The sequence below is a fragment of the Dermacentor silvarum genome, chromosome 10 (genome assembly GCF_013339745.2).
Source record: "Dermacentor silvarum isolate Dsil-2018 chromosome 10, BIME_Dsil_1.4, whole genome shotgun sequence".
NCBI lineage: Eukaryota > Metazoa > Arthropoda > Arachnida > Ixodida > Ixodidae > Dermacentor > Dermacentor silvarum.
This window is the reverse complement of record NC_051163.1, coordinates 20,318,728-20,339,615: the sequence shown is the minus strand read 5'-3', so window position 1 is coordinate 20,339,615 and position 20,888 is coordinate 20,318,728. Positions and strand designations below refer to the sequence as shown.

At 46.3% G+C, this 20,888-nt stretch overlaps 2 protein-coding genes across 4 annotated transcripts in view; both read left to right on the top strand.

Annotated features, from left to right (window-relative positions):
- The window catches only part of LOC119431081 (uncharacterized), a 143,512-nt gene that overhangs the window by 54,262 nt on the left and 68,362 nt on the right, over positions 1-20,888 (top strand). The window lies entirely within an intron of this gene.
- The window catches only part of LOC119430907 (protein MON2 homolog), a 54,649-nt gene that overhangs the window by 864 nt on the left and 32,897 nt on the right, over positions 1-20,888 (top strand). Inside the window, exon 2 of the mRNA XM_037698372.2 lies at positions 1,671-1,737. Within this exon, the coding sequence (XP_037554300.2) occupies positions 1,671-1,737 (67 nt within the window). The remainder of the gene's footprint in view (positions 1-1,670; positions 1,738-20,888) is intronic.

Genomic DNA, 20,888 nt, shown 5'->3' with positions numbered 1-20,888 from the left:
AGTACGGGTGTGTGTCGTCTGCTCAATCGGTTGCGCAGTCGTCTGCTGTGCTTGTTGCTTCGGGCCGTGCCACGAGGAAGGAAAAATTAAAAAAAGGCTTTATGGAAGATTGAGTGGTGACACTCCGCCTTTTTTTTTTCGGTTTAGCGTTTTCATGAGCAGCCTGCTTTCCTCGATGCTGTCGTGCTTAAATATTATAGTGGTGTCTCCGCAGCGAGCACCTCTACAACGAAATTACCTGTATAACGAAGGAATTATTCTATCCCGGTTCTATTGCGAGTGGTGCGGCGCGCGACCTTTTAAAATGAAGTGACCTATATAACGAATCATTTCGGACGCCCCAAGCGCTTCGTTATAAAGGCGTTTGACTCTTAAACCAATAGCATTCGCTATAAACCGCCTGTGAAGAAGCAAGAAAGGATTCTTGAGGAGGCCCATAGCAATGATGCGCATGATTTCGAAACCAGATAAGGGTGCCAGAAAGTGAGACTGGATATATATATATATATATATATATATATATATAACGACGGTTGCACCGTTCTGCACCACTAATCTGTCGCATGGTGTGTAAAGCTGCGGGGCAGATAACGCAGTTGAGTGAGATGAATTTCCTCTTCTTGCGTATTAACTTTGCAGCGCGTTGCACCACTAATCAGTTGCAAGAACTGTTGGGCTGAAATGTAGATAACGGAGATAACGCGGATTTGCGGTATGTGTGGTATATAGAGAGAGAGAGAGAGAGAGAGATTTCGTCGTTTGATCACATGAACTGTGTCTCGTTTTCCATCACTAATCTGTCGAGAGATAAGAGGCCTGTGTTAAGAGTGAGAAAAAGTGAGGCTTGCAACGGAAAATGGGTTCAATTCTGCGAGCAAAATATAGATGATTGGAAAGCAAGCACAGGTCCTAACCAAAGACAGCTCCGGTATACCACCACGTATACCGCACACCGCCGCCACGTCCGGTATACCGGACGTGGTGGCTCGCTCGCTGCGGCGTTTTGCTGCTGAGCTCGATCGAGCTCGCGAGTTTCGATCCGCGGCCGCGGTACAGCCACATTCCGATGGCGGGGCGGTATGCAAAACGCTCGTCGTGTTAGCTGTGCGTAAAATGGGGGGGGCGGAGTTACCGGGTGGTCGAAAATAACTTAGAGCGTGAACAGCATCTACCCCTTCATTCTATAATGACGCGTTGTGGGATGTAGAACAAAGATCTAGCGTTAGAAACCCTCAGTTTAACCCATCGGTTCGGGCCGCCGAATTTAACTGGCAAGCTATAGGAATGAAGATACAGAGTTGCAGTAGCCTTCGAATAGGCATGAGCCTCTATAGCTGCTGTCATTTGTGCATCACGGTTAAACCACACCGCGAAGGAAAGGGCCGCAGGCGTAACGCTGCGAGCCGCGCACTCGCCATCGTGGCAATCTGGGCTTGTTAACATGCCATTACTAAGAGGCTGTTCGTAGCGCAAGTACTTAGGGAAGAATACTCAAGAGAGAGTGCTTATATACGCTGCTTTGAGTGTCACAAAGGAAGGTCGCGTTCTTATCTCCTCTATGTCGCAGTCTATAAGCGTATATTGATGGAGCCGTTGACGGCCTGCTTGCGGCGTTCCTGCGCAACCTGCTTCCCATATCTATCGCGTGTTCTATTATACGCCATGCGCAGAGGCCCACTTCAAGGACCTGTGGTCCGACCTGGCCGCGACGCTCGAGGAGTTCCTGTTCTCGTCCAGGTGAGTGTGACGCAACTGTTCTTTATTTCGCCACTTCCAAACGATCGACAGATCCGTGAGGCACGTGGGTGCGAACGAGCGCGGCCTGCAGGTAAATGACGCATGCGCAAGACCGGCCATCGACAGCTCCTGCAGGTAGAGGCGTGAGCATTGCAAGCGGATCTCTTTATCATCCGTATTGTGAAGCACTGTTGCATAACAGCGGTTAACTCTCGTGTGGCGTGCTCTTGTCGAGGTGTCTCGCTTTCAGGAACGGAGGCGGTGAAGACCATGCGTTGCCTTTCTGAATACATTTACCGGATTATTGTTAACGCGACAGCGTTAAGGGACCCGTGTCGCAGAAAATCCGGCTTCGGAGGCGGTGTCGGCGTCCGTGGCGGAGAAAATCATCCCCAACCACCCCGACCGCGCAGGCCCTGCGCGTGGCGCGAGGTGTTAGTGAAAAAAAAAAAAATTGAATTTCTCAAAGTGAAATCTGTCAGAAAAATGGTAAAGTACGGCTTAACCACAACCTACAGACATGGTGGCGTCGGATTGTAATTTGAATGTACGAGAAAACGTAATTCTGTTACGAGGAAATTCAAACCCAAACCCCTTTTCCAGCATTTCTACCATACAAAAGAGACGCGCCCGGGTAGATTACTTGCAAAAACACCATCTAGATGGCGCTCGCCTCCTCGGCAGGTCAAACTGCCTAATTCGTTTTGGACACGCGCGCGCGTCGGGGCAATAGCAAACAATTAATAAAATAATGAAGAAAGGTCCTAGGGCCTTCACATTTTAATATAAGACGACTTATAATATTGCCCCTGGAAAAAGGTCTTCCCAGCAATGCATTTCTGTTGAACAGTGAAGCCGACTTTAAGGCGATCGTTGTAAGCTTGGTCTTTGTAAGCTGGCTTTCCCACGTTCTGTGTTGCAGTGAAGCCTATTCATAAAGAAAAATGCGATCCCAACGGGGCCCGATAACGCTATCGCGTTCCACTCTTAAAGGCGAAGCTTAAACCTCCTCCAATTCTTTATTTTATTTAGACCTTTCTGGTCCGAGATTCCTGTATAAATCGTAACGTGCCTGGTCAGATATTCCTTGTAAATATATTCCTGTCAGAAAGTGTTGTAAAGTGTTATGTGTTAAAGCAAACATTTGTTATGAATGAGAAGGGGAACCGAGGGGGTGAAACCGATGAAGCTCCATAGCCTCTCGATCGCCGCAGCATGCTGAATTTGTGAGAGCAAGTCCTCGAATATCACCAAAAACTGCTTTGGGACTCGGTTTTATTCTTATTTTATCTTCTTTCTTTTCTCGTTAAGATGCACAGAACGCACAGAAAACGTGTACAACAAAATTCGAACCAAAAAGAATTAAAGAAATTCCGCGAACCTTGTGCATGTCCAAGGATTGAAGAAGTACAAAGAATATTTAAATATGTGCGCACACTAACAAATGTCAATATAATTAGCTAGGGTTAATGCGGCAAGGAGCTCCATTCATTAATAGTTATTACAAGCAAATGAGTACATATTAGTGCCCGAACGCGCAGTTATTGGAGTAATTACAGTGGGTTATTCTTTGGTGTAGAATATGTGGAGACGTTGAATGAGTTCGCTACAATGCTGGGTCTTGTAATCAATTTATCGTTAACAAGGGTCGAAAGAAATTCTAATTGAAATTGTTTTACGCGTTCTGCAAGCACTTGTACACCGTCGGAGACTGGTTCAGTGTTTCGTCTTTAGTGTACCTTTGCCCTTTAAATAAAGTGGCCACGAATAAAAATTAATTACCCTCTAATTAAGGGTACTCTCCAATTGGTTGTACAAATTACCATTCTACCGCGCTGATCTGTTTCCCGAGTCGAGGTCGTCACCCGCTGCGGCGTAAAGGATTGAAGAGTAGTTAGTTACTCGAGGGGTTAGGAATAGGTACGAATGAAACATGTGCGTGTACGATCGTGTTTGCTGCAGGAAGATATTTGCGAAGTGAGTATAAAGAGTCTTTCGCGAAAGCGTGAAAGCCAGCGTGACATTGCAGCGTGTCAACTCCTATGCGTTTGCGCAGCTGGGGATCTTGTCACTCGCCTTCAACGAAGGCGTTCAGTATAGCGCAGCTAGTGCGCAGTGAAAGAACGGGAACACAACTATACACAGGGGAACATAGATTCAGATATGCGGGAGGGGAGGATAAGCAGCTTGGAACCTGTTCCACTAATGTGCCACAAGTGTCAAGGAAGAATTTCAAGGACCATCCTATCCCCACTCTTGGACGTAGGAACAGCTGGAACGTGCCAAAGCTGATACGTATCACAGCAGAAGCGTACCACAGCTGGAACGTACCACAGCTGGAACGTACCACAGCTGGAACGTACCACAGCTGGAACGTACCACGGCTGGAACGTACCACAGATGGAACATACCACAGCTGATACGTATCACAGCAGGAGCGTACCACAGCGGGAACGCTCCACAGCTGGTACGTATCACAGCTGATACGTATCACAGCAGGAGCGTACCACAGTGGGAGCGTACCATAGCGGGAACGCTCCACAGCTGATACGTATCACAGCAGGAGCGTACCACAGCGAGAACGCTCCACAGCTGATACGTATCGCAGCAGGAGCGTACCACAGTGGGAGCGTACCACAGTGGGAGCGTACCACAGCGGTAACGTACCACAGCGGTAACGTACCACAGCGGGAACGTTCCACAGCAGGAACGTCCCACAGCTGGTACGTATGTCACAGCTGGAGCGTACTGCAGCTGCAAGTTACCACTTCTGGAACGTATCACAGCTGCAACGAATCATAGCTGGAACGTCACGCAGCTGCAACGTGCCACACCTGGAAAGTACCACATCTGGTATATGCGGTTCGGCGTGAAGAGTCGTGGCCTTCGAACTTATCCGACAGGCTTCGTACACGTTGTTCTGTGACAGGTGACGCGAAAACGTTTCCAAGTTCGCATTGTCTTCGAGCTGCGCAAGCAATGGCGTAAAAAGAAGGAATTCTTCGAAGAGCAGACGCCATGTCGCTGATAAAGGCGCCGCGCGTATATATTTTCTTTCGCGCGCTGTTCCGACATTGACGCACGCCTTTGAATACCGCGGCGTCTTAAACACGCGTATTACTTTCGTAACCAAAGTACGTTGACACCTCGCCCGTCTTCCACTTCGCAAAAGACAATCCAGAGTTTGCGACGATCTTAGTTCGATGATCATAATGCCGCTGTGTTTGTCGCTTCAATGACGTGGGACTTGGCACTCTGCGCGCAGCCCTGTTCGCGTGACGTTCCGGAATAATTTTTGTCTCAAATTTCAGTTCACCCTTCGGTTCGATATTTTTTAAGACACTGGTTCCGTGCCAACGATAGATGACTCTTAGCAAATCAACAGACGTAAATCGCGACACATATTTAACGAAGGGTTATACTCCTCTTGACGTGCACGTTCTAGCCGGCGCGTTACATGTGAACTTTGAACAGCTTGCTTTCAAAATTTCCCCGAAACTGCAGTAGCGGTAATGGAGTTGTTATCGGGAAGCCGAGCTGGTCGGTGACTTGCCATATAACTTAATGAAATGTTGAGATAATGATATATCATAATGCCGCGGGTCGGGGCGGAAGCCTGTAGGCGCCACGATATTTTGAACCCGGTTCCAGACCTTTAAAATTTAAAAGACAGTTTCTTGCGCGTTCGCATCGCGTTTCTTGCTTGCCTAATGTCAACTGCGAGCACTGAAGAGCCGACCGCCTTAACGGGTAGAAGGCGTTGAAATTTCTGCTCTCTCTTAGTGTGGTATAAATCATATTACTAGATGGAACTGTGGTGCTCAGGCCCCTAACCACACTGCAAAACAGTTTACACCTTTAAAAGTGAAAAATGGTGTAAATGTGTCTGTAACTCACACCCTAACAGCCTTAGAAGTGAAAAAGGGTGTAAACGTGTCTATAATTTACACCCTAACACTATTGGGTGTTACAGATCACCCTTGAGTTACATTTACACCCTTTACACACATTTACAGCCGTTTTCGCTTTTAAGCGTGTGAATTATATTACAGTGCGGGGGGGGGGGGGGGGGGGTGAGGGAGTCCTGACCTAAAGTCCTGAAGACGCAAAACCGAAAGGCTATGGTGGCGACGTCGCACTTACTTTCCCGTACCTGGTCGCTGTGACGTCAGTGATATTGCCAGCGTCTATGCAGCGGGTCTACTTAATCGCTTCTCGATGGAGAAGGGTTACATTGTACGTTCTAAAAGAGCCGAAGAATGTAGCCAGCAAGTTTCCGTGAGCTTTTCTGTCTCGCATAACTGGGTACGAAAAGGTAACTTGGAATGCATGACGTCACAACGAAGTAATGGCGTTCATGTTTATGTGCGAAATTCAACAAGCAGAATTCAAAGGACTTCCTATTACTTGTTTTCTCCTACCAAAGGTCGTGGGTTCGAGTGCCTTAATTAACCGTACCTTAATTATCGTAATTACCACCAAAGGTCGTCGGTTCGAGTGCCCTAATTTGCTCTATCTTAACTGTGAAGTATTTAACTCCGCCTTAAGTAACACCAAAGGTCGTGCGTTTGACTCCCAGCGAAGGTCGAGGGTTCGAGTGCCTTAATTAACTATGTCTTAATTAAGGTAGAGTAAATTAAAGCACTCTAATCCACGACCTTTGTTAGTGGCACCATGAATTTTGGTGCCATAGCGCCGGACATCTAATTTTTGGACCCGTGAGCCATCTAAGGCCACGGGTCCATTAAGGCCACGTGAGCCTTAATTATTACATGAAATTTGGCTATGATGTTCTTCGCTAATAATTAATCTGTTCTGCCAAACTAATAAAAAGAGTTCTGAAAAAAAATTACTTTAGCGGCTTGAAGTAATATAGTGTTTGATATGTCTCTATCTCAATGTCTCTATGACACTTATTTTGTTGATCTCGATACGTTTTGTTATTTCCTAACCGTTCCTTTTCATAATTATCACCTACGTTTAACGTTCTTGTTATTCTGCCCGAAGATTCTATTTTCGTTTTTGTCCGTGCACCCCTTTCCTCGTTTTCTCATTAACATTGCCCTGTAATTATCTTTGACCTTATATTTTTGTTACTGTACTCGTGCGCCAGTATTTAGACCTAAAGCCCAGACTATAGCGAACTAGAATACAGAAATTGCTTTTTCTTTCCTTATTGGGCCAGTCTAACAGCTCTAAAAATAAACAATTTCGTTTATGAATATTGAAGCATTTTGAAGCACTGTCAATAACAGAGTACGAAACGGCGTCTGCCGAGACATCTATGAGCGAGCCCAATGAGCGTGCGCTGTCGCGCGTCTCTTGTAGATGCAAATCGCCATTACTCGCGAGGCGCGTCTACACGCGCTACCGCGCGTCGGCACGCGTCTGCGCGCGTACTTGTGGTCCGGACTTTATGCATGGTTGTGCTTGGTCACGTTAAACAAGCACTTTAAATATTACTATTATTATTCAGCACCCAGACCTGAGTGTTGTTCCTGGACACATTAAATAAAACATTATTTGACTGTATAATTAATTAATTAATTTATTTATTCATTCATTCGTATGGCCGGGTCCTGCCTCCCACGATAATTGACGCCAGTGTGACGGGCACCGATTGGCATTTCCGCGACCTGTTGTTTTGTCTGTCAAGCGTTTCCCGCGGTTATCGCATCTTGCGGTTATCGGTCGCCCGCGCGGTGACGTAACCTGTCTCACCGTCGCGTTCCCGGAATGTATACGCGCTTCCTGCCTCGCGGACGCCGCGACACGTGGACCCCTTTATGTCGCGTCCTTATCGATGTGCGCAAAGCCCCGGTAGAACGGTGCTCTTCCATTTGCGCTGGCATACAATGACACCGCCGCGGAATGCGACCGCGGGGCGCGACTGACGTCTTTCGAGTTGAACGAAACGTGGGCTTCGACTCCGAAGTGCCGGGCTGCATTACTGAATAGAGTAGGTTGTCGGCAAACGGACTAGCGTTCGCGGAAAACCGGTCTACCGAAAAGGTTTACGGCGGCGGCAACGATGGTAGAGACATCTTTTGACGCAACGATTAACTAGAGAGCGCACGAAGCTAATACTGCATTTACTTATCCCACTTAACTGCTCTTGTAAAGCGTCGGTAGCGACAAAATCGCTAACGTGCGGTCCCTTAATGATTTTCCGTCAACGAGGATGCTCACTCAACACACACACACACAAAAAAAAAAGTTTCAAACGCGTTGTAGTTGGATAATTGGTCACAAGGTGTCGCCACGACCTTTGCTACTGCCGTCTACGGCTCTGGTAAACCGTAAACGTTAATCACGCTTGCGGGCAAGCTTGGAACTCTTCCTTGCTCGGTCCGGGGACCGTGCTTCGGGCCTGTAAATTATATATCTTCCGTGCGGCATAATCCCGCCCACTTTTATACTCCATCTTACAAGTCGTTTGCGGTGCTGCCGAAAGCACGAGTCGTACACAGGACATGACCTTGCGCGGCGGAATATAGTTCCAGCCGCAGCTGCGTGATTAATGGCAGGATTAGAGTGTCTTTAGATTCGATCCTTCTTGCTTGGTTACAAGATACCTTACAGCAATACGGGACATACGTTAGGATATTTGCGCATGCACATCGTGTACCGCGAATTCAGAAGCCGCTGAGCGGACGACGCAAGCGCGGATGAACCCCCCTCCCCAGGGAGGGGGCATTCGGCCTTCTTATTGGCTAAGGAGTTCTGCAGCTTCTTCAGTGGTGCTGCAAACGACTTGAAAGATAAAACATAAGTCTGTAAATCACCATTGTACAACAGTGCATCGCCCTATACCGAATCCCGTAACGGTCCAGAGTGTGGCTTTATCGGGCGCTCTTTACCACAGATGTATTCTCCCGAGGTTACTCGTACATAGTTTACATTGTCTTCAGTTCTTTTTCATTGTGAACTTGGAAACGATTGTGTGATGTATTTTCATCCCGAACATGAAGTCAGATGCCTGCGAAAGTGTGTGGAAGTGGTTTTATAGTAACGTCCGTGCTGTCAGCGTTAGAGAGAATTGACGTTATACCCCACAAAGCTCACCTTACCGTTTTTGATAGGCTGAATTTGATGCATAAAGAACGCCTATTTAAACGCTGAAAACCCAATAGGTTTTTTGTTTGTTTGTTTGTTTGTTTGTTTGTTTGTTTGTTTGTTTGTTTGTTTGTTTGTTTGTTTGTTTGTCTGTCTTCTCTTGTACTTTTGTCGCACAAGAGCGACGAGCCCTGACAATAATCGAAGCGACGCGTGGTTCCCGTAATCGCAGCAAAATTGTAACGCTTGCAGAAAGCTGTTTTCACGCGCATAACGCACGCGCGTCCACTAAACTGTGAGCTCTGTCAAGCGCGCACCTTTGACCTAGCATTTGGGTCACCTTTGAATACCAGGGCAGATTCTGCAAGATCCTGCGGGTGCGTTTGCAATTTCTTTTTCCTCTCTCTCTATCTGCGTTGTCATTTAAAATTTGCAAGCGGGATTTCAGCAATACGCGCCGCCGTTCTTCCTCTGTCGTTGGCGACGACTACGTTAATGTTCGCCTTTAGGTAAGCGTTTTAGGGCATCGCCGCTGAACTACCGCCACATTGCGGCTTTCGTTGACTTTAGCAGTGTCTCGCCAGCCATGCGTATGACGAAAGAACGCGATATATCGATAGCAAAGAAGCAGGGGGAAGGACGTTGCCTCTGCTCTAGAGTCGATCACCGATAGTTATCAGGGAGAGAGCGACATCGTAACCGCTTATCCGTCCATGCGTGGGTAATAGAGAGCATTAGAAGGTCCGTATTAACTAATTAATATTTAGGGAATATCGGGTCAGAGGAAACGTACACGCCAGCAGCCTGTAAGCCTTAAATCATGTTTTTTTTTTTTTTTTTTTTTTTTTGGGGGGGGGGGGGGGGGGGGGGGGAGAGCGCACGGAGCTGTTATTGCGGGGGTCAACCATATTATGTTCTTCGCTGCTGGTGTAGACCTATATCATCAGCTGCAACGTATTCGCTAGCCTACAGCTGTTTAATTACCTTCCACAACACCCGTGTGAAAACGTTTCTTTTTTTTTTTTTTTTTTTCTAACGTCGCCGGTGTCTCTGTATTCCTTGCGGGGTAATAGGTTCTGTTGACAAGTTTTAACACATTTATAAAGAGCTTTATCCAGTCTGTAAATGTGTTACGGATTACGGAATACACCGAAAGTACAGACGAGCGTAGCAGCGCGCTGGCGGTGACATCTGGTGATGCTTCTGTCAACTATAGCACACAATTATTTCAAGGACCACGTTCTGTCTGTAGGCTAGTGCAAAAGTTTTGATTATGTCACTGAACCTTAGCCGTATATAGAGGCAACATTTTGGTTATCTTGTTTTTCCTTCTGCAAAAACATTGATACAACACAAAAACGTCGTTTACGCATTGTGGTTGAATGAATAAGGGTCAAAAGAAGGCGATACCAGCGCTGTTGCTGCCGCAAACTTACTACGGTTTACGGGTTACCGGGGCCGTGGACGGCAATAGCGACACCTTGTGGCGTTGTGTCCAACTACAGTGCGGTTGAAAAAATTTTCGTACCGTGTAAGTGTTCTCATCGAAGTGAAATTGTAAAAGCACCTCCGTGAATGATAATACGTTTGCGGACGTGCTAAAAACTTCACAGTATAAAGTTTTAGTTTGGCCCGTATACGCGTCACCTCTCACCGTATACACACCGGAGTTGTGAACAGCGGTATAACAACGCTGGTAGGTGCATCTTGTTACAATTTGTCCCACCACAAACGCGTTAGAAACGTTCTTGTGTTACATATGGGTGTTCCCGTCGAAGGAAAAAAACTAAAGAAAAAGAAAACTGCATGTTGGCGATTACTTCGCTACCGCCGCTTTTCACTATAGCAGCCAAGTAGTGTACGGTTGCAGAAAAACTGAAAGCCGGACGAGTTGGTGTCGACTCACATTGTGGGTTTCGCAAAAAAAAAGTTAGAAAAAAAAAAACACTCGACTTGTAAAGATTTTTTGCATAAGCTGTCTTGCCTTTCGGTAAAAGGACCATTGGGAGTTTGCGCTGGTATATATAATCCATTCCTTTCCTCTCAATCCGTGTGTTTTGTGCGCAACCCACAGTATGAGGAGTAGACGGTTGGTCACTGCAATGATTAATGACGGTTGGTCATTACGGCCCAGAGAGAACGCAATGTCTGGGCGGCTGTAATGCAGCGTTTACTTTTGCTCCGTTCTATTCCGTTGTTATCATTCACCACTCACGATCGGCTGGTCACGAGCGTCTCACGAACGTAGGCGAGACACTGCTCGGACCACTGACGATCAAAGATCGGGAAGGAATGGAATTGCAATGGAATCGTTACATTATCCCGTCCCTGGTTACACTCTACGCCACAAGAGAGCGTCACCAACGCGGCTGGTCATGAGCCTACGTCTCCAGTAGTAGTAGTGGTGGTAGTGGTAGTAGTAGTAGTAGTATAGTAGTAGTAGTAGTAGTAGTAGTAGTAGTAGTAGTAGTAGTAGTAGTAGTAGTAGTAGTACAGTAGTAGTAGTAGTAGTAGTATATTATTATTATTATTATTATTTGTGTTTTACACTATTTATAAACATTGTAGAGCGGTATACAGACAGAGGTGCCTGAGTATGATACTGAAATGGGACCTAACGGACTACCGGGTCCGGTGAACCTATATTCCGTAAATGGTAACACACTTGTACGGACAGGGTAAAACTTCCTATTTACCCAACTAATCGGGTCGGCAGTTAGGTCTGTTTCCATCGGAAAGGGATGCAGTGGTATTTCGGATCGTTGCCGCTCTGTCACATGACTCCTGGGGGGGGGGGGGGGGGGGGGGGTATTTTGTAAGAGTTCACCAGGTGGACTCTTACAGAATACCCCCTCTCCCTGGACTTGGTATATGTCGCTGCTGAGGCCTCTGCATCGGAGGTAAGTCGGACATTGTCCAATATGGCTGGAACAGCCCGGCGTTGTATGTGTGAACATAGCCTCCCTGTGATCCGTCACCAACGCTGCTGTTTCAGGCTGCGACCCGCTGAAAGGGTAATACATGTAGACCGCGGCCCTCTGTTAAAGAGAACGCACACTCACTTTATGCGAGCTTTAAGAACACTGCGGCTGCTGATACCAGTGGATATTTAGGTGCCATCAAGGCATAAATATTTCTGTGACCTAGCTGTGAACCCTCCGATACCAAGGGGTATACCTACCTATCTATCTGATCTAAATTTCATCCACCCCACCGTTTCTACAGTAGAGGCTTAATCCCACCTGGTCTCTGTTTATCGAAATAGGTAATGTCGACCTGGATGGATGCTATGAGCGTACCCTTTGGAACGGGGCAGTGGGTTGCGCCACCAAGCTCTTGTTATTATATTGCCTAATGTCCTACATGTCATCAAAAAAAATCACTCAAAGAATTCCCATTATCAAACTTTCTGAACCCCTATAATCTGCTAGTGGGAAACCAGCGCCACCTGTCCCAATTCGTGTGCTCTAATACCGCGCGCCTTCCAGAACTCCTACGCAGTGAACTTTACTCGGAGCGCCTGAACCCGCCGCGCACTTCGTCATAGAGCGCTTTCTTGCGCACGAAATTCCGAAAGAACATTCTCGCCAGCACATCTTCTCTTCCCTCTCTCTCTCAAAATATCGGGAGACGTGACTCAACGAGTGTGACGTGAAGGAACCACAGATGCCGCGATATGACATGCGGGGAAGATGTTTGCGACACGCTCATAAGGGGCGTATGTATAGGGGTAGAGAAGGGGTAGTTGATTAAGTGTTAGCGATTTACGGGCGTCATCGCAGCCTATGGAGAGGTTGATCCCTCCGCCCCCCCCCCCCCCCTTTCTTTTTTTTCTTGCGTGCGCAAACGCGACCGTTACAATTCCGGGAACTTCGCGTCACAAATGCGTCGCCGCTGCTATGCGCGAGCCCAGAGTTGTGTAAACCAGTCGTTATTAACCCTCCCCCCACCCCCCTCCCCAGGGCCGAAACTTCGGGGGACTCGCATTCTAATACCCGCGCCACACGGGCACCGAAAATGGCATTAACTTCCTAACACCTTAAGATTTAATGTCATTCGCATGGTGCCACACGTGCAAATCAAATAGCATTCGCCTTAATGCCATTCGTCGTCGAAGGCGTTCGCCGGAACTCATTCGACTGAGAAATGCGTACTCTCGACGCCATACCTTGCTCAGTGCGGTATAATTGAAGTGTTTGAAACAGTCTCTACCGGGTAAAAATAATTTATACATAACTTTCAACTAAAACGCTCCTGCAAGGAGTTGTACTTGGTGAACTTCCTGAGGTCAGCATTGGAACGGGCTTCGACGGGCCCGTTCCCACATTTTAGCCTACTAACAACGGCATATATTTCAAGTATCGTCAACTACGCATGCTTCATAAGGGCACTCAAACTCGAATGTATATAGCTGACATATCGTAACACTTTCTGGAAACAGTTAGACGCCAAGTACGCAAATTCTTGCGACAAATTAACATACACGAGCTAGCAAATACTGCTATAAAGTTTCTCATTAGCATCTTGGCTCGCAAACTTCGCGACAAGCTTACCCTTGCCATTTTAGCTAAGATTTCATTTTTGTCTGCTCTGAAATATTAACTGTAGTATGTGCGCGATAGTGTTCTTGTTCTCGTATTTGAAGCCAACGAGATTTTTTTTTTAATTGTATGTGGTAGATAGCGTAATTCTAGTCCTTGAGCTAGATTACTCGAAGCGGGTGGGCAATACTTGCATCATAAATGGAAATGCATGACTAATTAACAAATATTTGCTGATTAATTCTTTTGACATTTACTCTGCGGCACAAATTGCAATTTACGAATTGTAGCCGGTAAGTTTCCAAGGCATATCTGCTAAAAATGAATTCTAAGGATTGCACGGGTTTCGAGTTGTGTGCGCCGTGAAACTTGAAGTAAAAATGTTGTTCCTCTTACTTTTTAACAGCGAAGGTGTTTAAGCCAGCCGTAATTTGTGGTGCGTAGCCGTGGTAGCCATGGCCACCCGGAGGAGGAGGAGACCGCGTGCGCATGCGCGCGGTCTCCTCCTCGCCAGCTCCCTGCCTTCCCGACTCCTGCCTCTCTTCTCTCTGCGGTGCGCTGAGCCAGGAGAAAAAAAAAAAGGCGAAAGCTTGCACTATATAGGCCGCGCAAAGCTCAAGACACCGCGAAGCTGGCCGATTGATATCGAGCGGCTAGCCTCCAACGCGTTCGGCGTCGGCAAGCAGCAGCGTTCTTGGCACTGTGCCAACCTTGGTTAGCCTGCCTGTGTTTGTGGCATGCTAGGAGGAACACTGTCGCTCGTAGGCGCCGGCGCGCCCAGCGCTAGTCACGTGAAATGTCGCGAACGCGTTCGGCGTCGGCAAGCGACAGCGTTCTTGGCACTCTACCAAACTTGGTTAGCCTGCCTGCGCTTGTTGCATGCCAGGAGCGCTGTCGCTCGTAGGCACCCACGCGTCCAGCGCTAGTCTCGCGAAATGTCGCGAAAGGGAAGGTACCTCCGAAAATGATCGCTCGAGAATGCCTTCCTACAGGCGTAGTTAAGTTAAACCAAATTAAGACCTAGCAGCAACCAAGTTCATACCTAACAGTAGCAGCCAGTAATTTTCGCTGTGCCTAAGCTTTGTGCGACCGAGTGCAAACTTGCCTGATTTTTTGACAAGCCGCCGTTTTATGCATTGTAACACAAAAGTAACTGGAACGCCCGTGTATTTCGTCGCATACATTGTGACTGAATATCTCGAAACTGGTGCCATATTGAAAATTCCTTCCAGATGGATACGCCTTGCGAATTCACCGGCTACAATTCGTAAATTGCAGTATGTGCTATCGCCAATCCGATTTATTTCTTTTTTATTTTATTTACAAATACTGCTGTCTCAGATTTGAGACATAGCAGGTGCGGTTGAGTGCATTACTACAACATACAATCAACATGTCACATGTAAAGGAACTTCGTTTACAAAACGCTCATGTGGCGATTCTCGGAGAAAAGTATGTAGCTTATTCGACAATTCAGTGGTAAATGGCAGGACTGAAGTTTTGTTGTCTAAGTAATGCTCGAAAGGGAACAATATTCAAAGGGTTAGCTCTTCATGTTACACGCGCCGAGGAGCTAACAAATGTCACAGGTACGTCGACAAAAACAGAAGCATGTACAATTTTGTGCGACATTATAATCCTTTCACACGTGCGTCTATGTGCTAACGGCTCAAGCGATAGCAGGCCAGCATGCAGAGAAGGGAAGAAAGGGCGAACGGTGTATCGATTACAAATAATTAAATCTAACAGCTTTCTTCTGCACAGCCTCAAGTTTTGATGCATGAGATACGCAGTGAGGTGACCAGACAACAGATGCATATTGTAGAGCCGGCCTCGCGAGGGAGTTGTAAGCTGCTAGTTTGCATTCCTTGGTTGCTGTTTTTAGTGTTCTTTTTTTAAAATATCCAAGTCGCTTTAGTGCCCTGGAACAAATGAAGTCGACTTGTTTGGGCCATTTTAAGTTGAAAGACAAAGTTACTCCAAGATATTTGAACTTGGTGACATAAGTCAACATCGTCTCATCATTACTGTAGGCGAACTTCAGGGGTTCCGTTTTGTTCGAAAAGGTCATAGATACCTAAGTTAAGATAGCATCAAGATACCATTATCTAAGTTAATTTCCATTTGCCAGGCCTTGCTGCAGTTGCAGAAGGCATTGAACGTGTTATTCAGCGTCTTCTGGTCATTGACACTGCTAACGTTAGAGTACAATTGGCGACGTTAGATACCGATATTTCTTACGACGATCGTATGTTTATATGTGTGATGATAACTGCGATTATAACCTTGGAAATAAAGAGACAGAGACAGGCTTGCGATATATGTACAAGCGCAGAGTGATTATTTAAAAAGAATGTTTTGAGGAGGTACGTGGAGTTGCCGGGATCCTCTCGCGATTCCCCCTGGCCATGCAGCGCCATCTAGCGACGTCGCCGGAAAGTTCACACGTGGTCTCCGAGATCCGTCGCGCGCTGGTGCGTGTGAACGCTGGCGCAGCTTGCTAAGGCGTCGCGCTGCTGTGCCTCAGAAACCCGTGTGACGCCAGTTCGATTCCGCCCTTCACCGGAGAAATTTTAAAGGGTCGGTATGATGTGTGCATCTAACCTCTTTCGCGTCGATTTTGGTCACTGGGTTGGCATCTGCCATGACCAGTGTCACACGCCCATTGACCCAAGTTGGCTAGGTACCCAAGCTGGTTAGACACGGGCATCGTACATACCGCAGGGTGGGTTAAGTTCCCGAAAGAATGCTAATCGCATTAAAACCGCTCTTAATGCGAGTTCACTGTTAGCGCTTTACTGCAATTGCTCGATTTTGCCGCTTTTTTATTATTTATTGTACCACATTGACGATGGCTTTATAGTCAGTGCGATGCACGCAGATTTCCTCTGCATTAGCAGCATTCGCAGTGTTCTTCGTGGTGCCTTAAATATATTGTAGATACGTGATTCGTCGCGGCATTGGCAGGGTCGATGTGGCAACGCGTTTCATGTAAATTATTTTGCGTAATATAAAGTTGTTTTTTTCTTGCTACAACTATTTATTAGGCAAGAGCCATATTTACAAGTGTATGCAATCCTTAATGTTTCGACATAAAACTGTACACAAGAAGAGCTTTAAGTAACATGCTTCACCAGAATTTTTTTTTTTACCCAACCTTTGCTTCACGTTAGCTGTACATTAGCTCTGTTGGACAAAAGTTCTCGCAATGTTTTTTTTTTTTTTTCTCAGGTACTGCAGTTTTATTGTATTTTCTTTTGGATATAGCGCCTAAGCAGTGACATCTTCTTTAAGGCACGAATACACTGAGTTCCCGTGGCGGTCCAGGGCCGGGCCTGGACTTCGAGCTGGGCTGGGCTTGGAGAAATGGGCCGGGGCTAAGCTCGGGCTTCTAGAATGTTCTAGAATGTTTCTAGAACGTTCTAGAACTTTTTTTTTACCTCCATGCGTCCTACTGCTGACAGTAAGTAACACTACCACCGAGTGGTGTCCCTGTACATGCCTCATATACAAAGACACTATAAAGTCTCTGTATACGCCTTTTTTTATTTTATTTTTATTTAAAACTAAGTAGCGAAAACCTCAGAGGTGCCGCTCATGCATCCTATTCGTCTTCTCTGGATTTCCGGCTGGAAGCCGTTTCCGTCCTCCACGTTCTTTCCAACGTGGTCCGACACTAGCGTCAACAAAGTGGACTGTCACGCCAACAACGTGTTTCGGCTACGCCGATCGCCGAAAATGATGCCGAAAAAAAAAGTAAATTTTTGATACGCTTAGTTTCATATCTCAAAATGCTGTTTAACGAGTGGGAAACTTCTTGACGCGCATAGTAGCGCAACAAACGAATTAATTCGTCGCTACTCTTATCAGTTTTGAATAAACAACGTTTCGTTGTTATAAATTCTCACGAGGGTTCACGAGTACACGGGAGAGACGGAATAATTGTATATTACAATATTTACACGCTGCTGCTATACCGCGCACAGAATGGCTGACAGCATCTCACGCGGCATGTCCCCTCTTTCTCTTCGCGTAGCTCATGCGCAATGTCTCGTAACAATATATTTATATAAACACACGAGTGTTCTTTCTACTGCCAGAAATAAAGGTGATCAAGTTGTTTCAAGTCTCCTTCATGTACAAGTGGTATTTAAGTTTTTGTTTTCGGCTTATATATATATATATATATATATATATATATGTGTGTGTGTGTGTGTGTGTGTGTGTGTGTGTGTGTGTGTGTGTGTGGTGTGTGTGTGTGTGTGTGTGTGTGTGTGTGTGTGTGTGTGCAAGAGCATCTGTATATATATATTTATTATGAGCGACTAGACATAACGATTACGCACTTTCTCATGAGTTGAGTCACTAGGGAGATGTTGCAGTAATTTTTACTTGTCCGGGTGCTTTGAGCCGCGGTGGTTTACATCTTCGTCTGCAGGAAGCGCCACATGTCTGTCTCTACAATAAGCCGATATGAATATAATCTATATATATATATATATATATATATATATATATATATATAATGTGATTATGAAGGGATCTCTAAAAAATGCGCAACCCGTCATCCTCTCGGTTGAGTCTGCGCGCAGCGTTGAGAGATCTGTCAACAGTCCATCATAATCCGTGACTGAAGAGGATATATATCGGGCAGTGTAAATTTCTCAACCGTGGCCTGGTGCGTCTGCGATGTCCGAAGCCACGAAAGTGCTGCTGCGCTTCTTCAGATGCACCAGCCTGTACGGCAGCGTGTGATGGATTCAACGATGAACGCTTCATTGCGTGTGGGTCCGTGCAGAGTGTGCACTTGATGTAGTGATCTATAAAAGGGTGATCTATAGCGATCTACGGAAGTGATGTATATAGATCTATAGATTCTCATTTTCAGTCACTTTTTTTTCTCCTTCCTCAGTGCGAGGTATAGGCTACTGGGCTCAGCCATGGTTAACCTCCACATGCCTTTCCCTTATGATCTCTCTCACTCTCTCTCTGCTAAATTACATCGACGATACTTCCTGGACAGCAGCGTGTTATCACTCAGCGCTTGCCATATAACTCGGCGTATGTGACAGGTGCGAAATAAACAAGGGCCTCGGGTCACAGAAAGAGAAATGAAAGGGCGCGCACTGGGGCCTTCGCGCGAGAGACACAAGTCTCGACAAGAGACGATCGTCGCGCGGTTGCGCACCGAGGCACGTGCCTGGAAGACAGAAAACAAAAAAAAAGGGGAACCGAAAGAATCTAAACTTGTGTTCGTGTGTTCTTTCGTCTGTCGTCTTCCTTGTTGCGCCGTTCTGAAGCCATGAATCTAAACACGCCAAAGAAACGAGCTAATGCAACACACCGACTCCCGCAGTAGTTCGTGGAAACCAGCGCCGCATACAAAGGTCGTGTGGGTGGCATAATGCGTGTTCTGCAGAAGCGGAACAGATGGAACGATAGAACACTTGTAGCGTTTCGTGCACGGAAAAAAAAAAAGAATTATCGAAAATAGCTTAATTTAGCCTGTTCGTATAATAAACGTTATTGCCTTTTACGGAAAGTCATGTTACCGGATATGTAAACGTGTGCGAGTGCGTTGGTGGCGTCACCTGGTGACGCGGTTTTTAACCAGAGAGGACGCAGGGAGTTATTTACTGCAGTTGCCAACCGCAACGTATTTGTAGCTGCTTGTGCAAAGCGTCGTCGACAGCGGCGTGGTCGTCAACATTCGGTGTTTTGTTTTTCTTTTTCTCCTACGAGGTCACACATGTAACATGAAAACATTTCTAACCCATTGTACCTGGACAGAACGTTACAAGATGTCGCTGCCAACTCTGCGTCATTAGAATTACTGTATACAGTCGAGTGGCTCTACAACGAACGCCTCTACAACGAAATGACTTTATAACGAAAGAATACTTATGTCCCGGTTCTAGTGTGACCTTTGCAGTGTGCGACCTTTACAACGAAATGACCTATATAAGAAATTATTTCGGAGGCTCCCAGCACTTCGTTATAAAGGCGTTCGACCGTACGCTTCTGCAGGGAGCATGTGTAGTAAAGCTTCGTTACGGGAGCCGTATGCAATAGGTAGCTTTAGCTTGTCCGTAAACTATTTACTGTTTGAGGAATACCGGGTTACCGGAGAGGTGTACGGCTGCGAAAATGCTGGCAGCGACATCTGGAAGCGCCGGCGCTGCCGTCGTTTCTGCGTCGAAGGTTTGGATCACGTGACACCGCTTCGCCTTGGTAGTGTCGGTAGCGATCGCACGACTTGCGTTGGGGGTCGTCTTATCGCGCGGTTTAGGATGATTCTTCTAGCATTTTTTTTTTTTTTCAATCCAGGGACGTTGTTCCTTGTAGTCGACAATCGTTGGCTGTCGTAACAGCAGCGAAAGAAGTTGCTTTGGATCTCTCGAAAGGCTGTATTTTAATGCTCGTATCAAGGGGCCCCGGCATCGGAGTCCCTGTGGTAGGCTTCGAACCCGACACGCTCGTGTAATTTAGTCAGTGTCGTTGTATTTTGTTGTAAAATGTTTTTAATATACAGCAGATCCGTAGGCGCGGCGTATTGCGTTAACTTTTCGTAAAATATTTGCGATCACGATGCGGGGGCTTTAAAGATGGTCTCGGTGGTGTTCGTCGTTGTGGGGGAAAAAAAAAGAAAAAAAAAAGGACCATTGACATGCCCTTTCCTTCTAAGCGGAAAATCGCATAAGGAATGCTTGCAATGTCGCGGAATCAGCACTGCATAAAATTAGGCTATTTATACGGCCTAATGCAAAATATGACCACAACGCATTCATTACGATTATCGCGATATTTTCTTTTTTTTACGTTCTCTGTACTAAAAGCAAAAAAAAATATATTTGCATTCTGTTCCTCTGTGTCAGCCAATGCTGAAAAACATGAATAGCACATGATTACTCGCTGCCGTCCGCCAGCTGTCAGCAAGAAATGAATGGGACACTCATATCGAAGGTTAACAAAGCTTTGCACTCCATATAAACCTGTTAAAAGATTCTTCAGCTATTTTCGGACCAATCGTGTTGAGGTTAAGGGTCAAGCTAGGAAAATCCTAGATGCATACATCGCACAGTTATAAAACAGCGTGTAAATAGTCGACGGACCAAGAACAGTGACTGAACAAACAAAGTAAAAGAGGTATGCTCATTCCGTCAGCGAGAAACCTAAAAAGATGCCAACACAGATGTCTTGAACATCGTTGGATGGATTCTCTTTTGTGTTCGAACGGGATACATGAAACCCGTTGGTTTGCGATAGCCGCGCGCAATATTAGTTACACCTAATTCAGTTGGGTGACTCTTTTTCTCGTATCCAAAGGATCCGCAGTCGAGGGCGAAGTCCGGGGATTTTGTGTGTATATATGTTTTCTTTAAAGCCAGCCAACCATGTTTTAACGACCACGCCGGTTCCGTAGAAGCTAGCGCGCCCGTCCATTTCCGCAGGGCTATAGTTGGCGCGCAGGCATGACGTCACAGCAAAGTTTGATAAATAAAGTTGCGGAAACACGCGGAATTTCTCATATAGAATACAACACAATTGAATCAA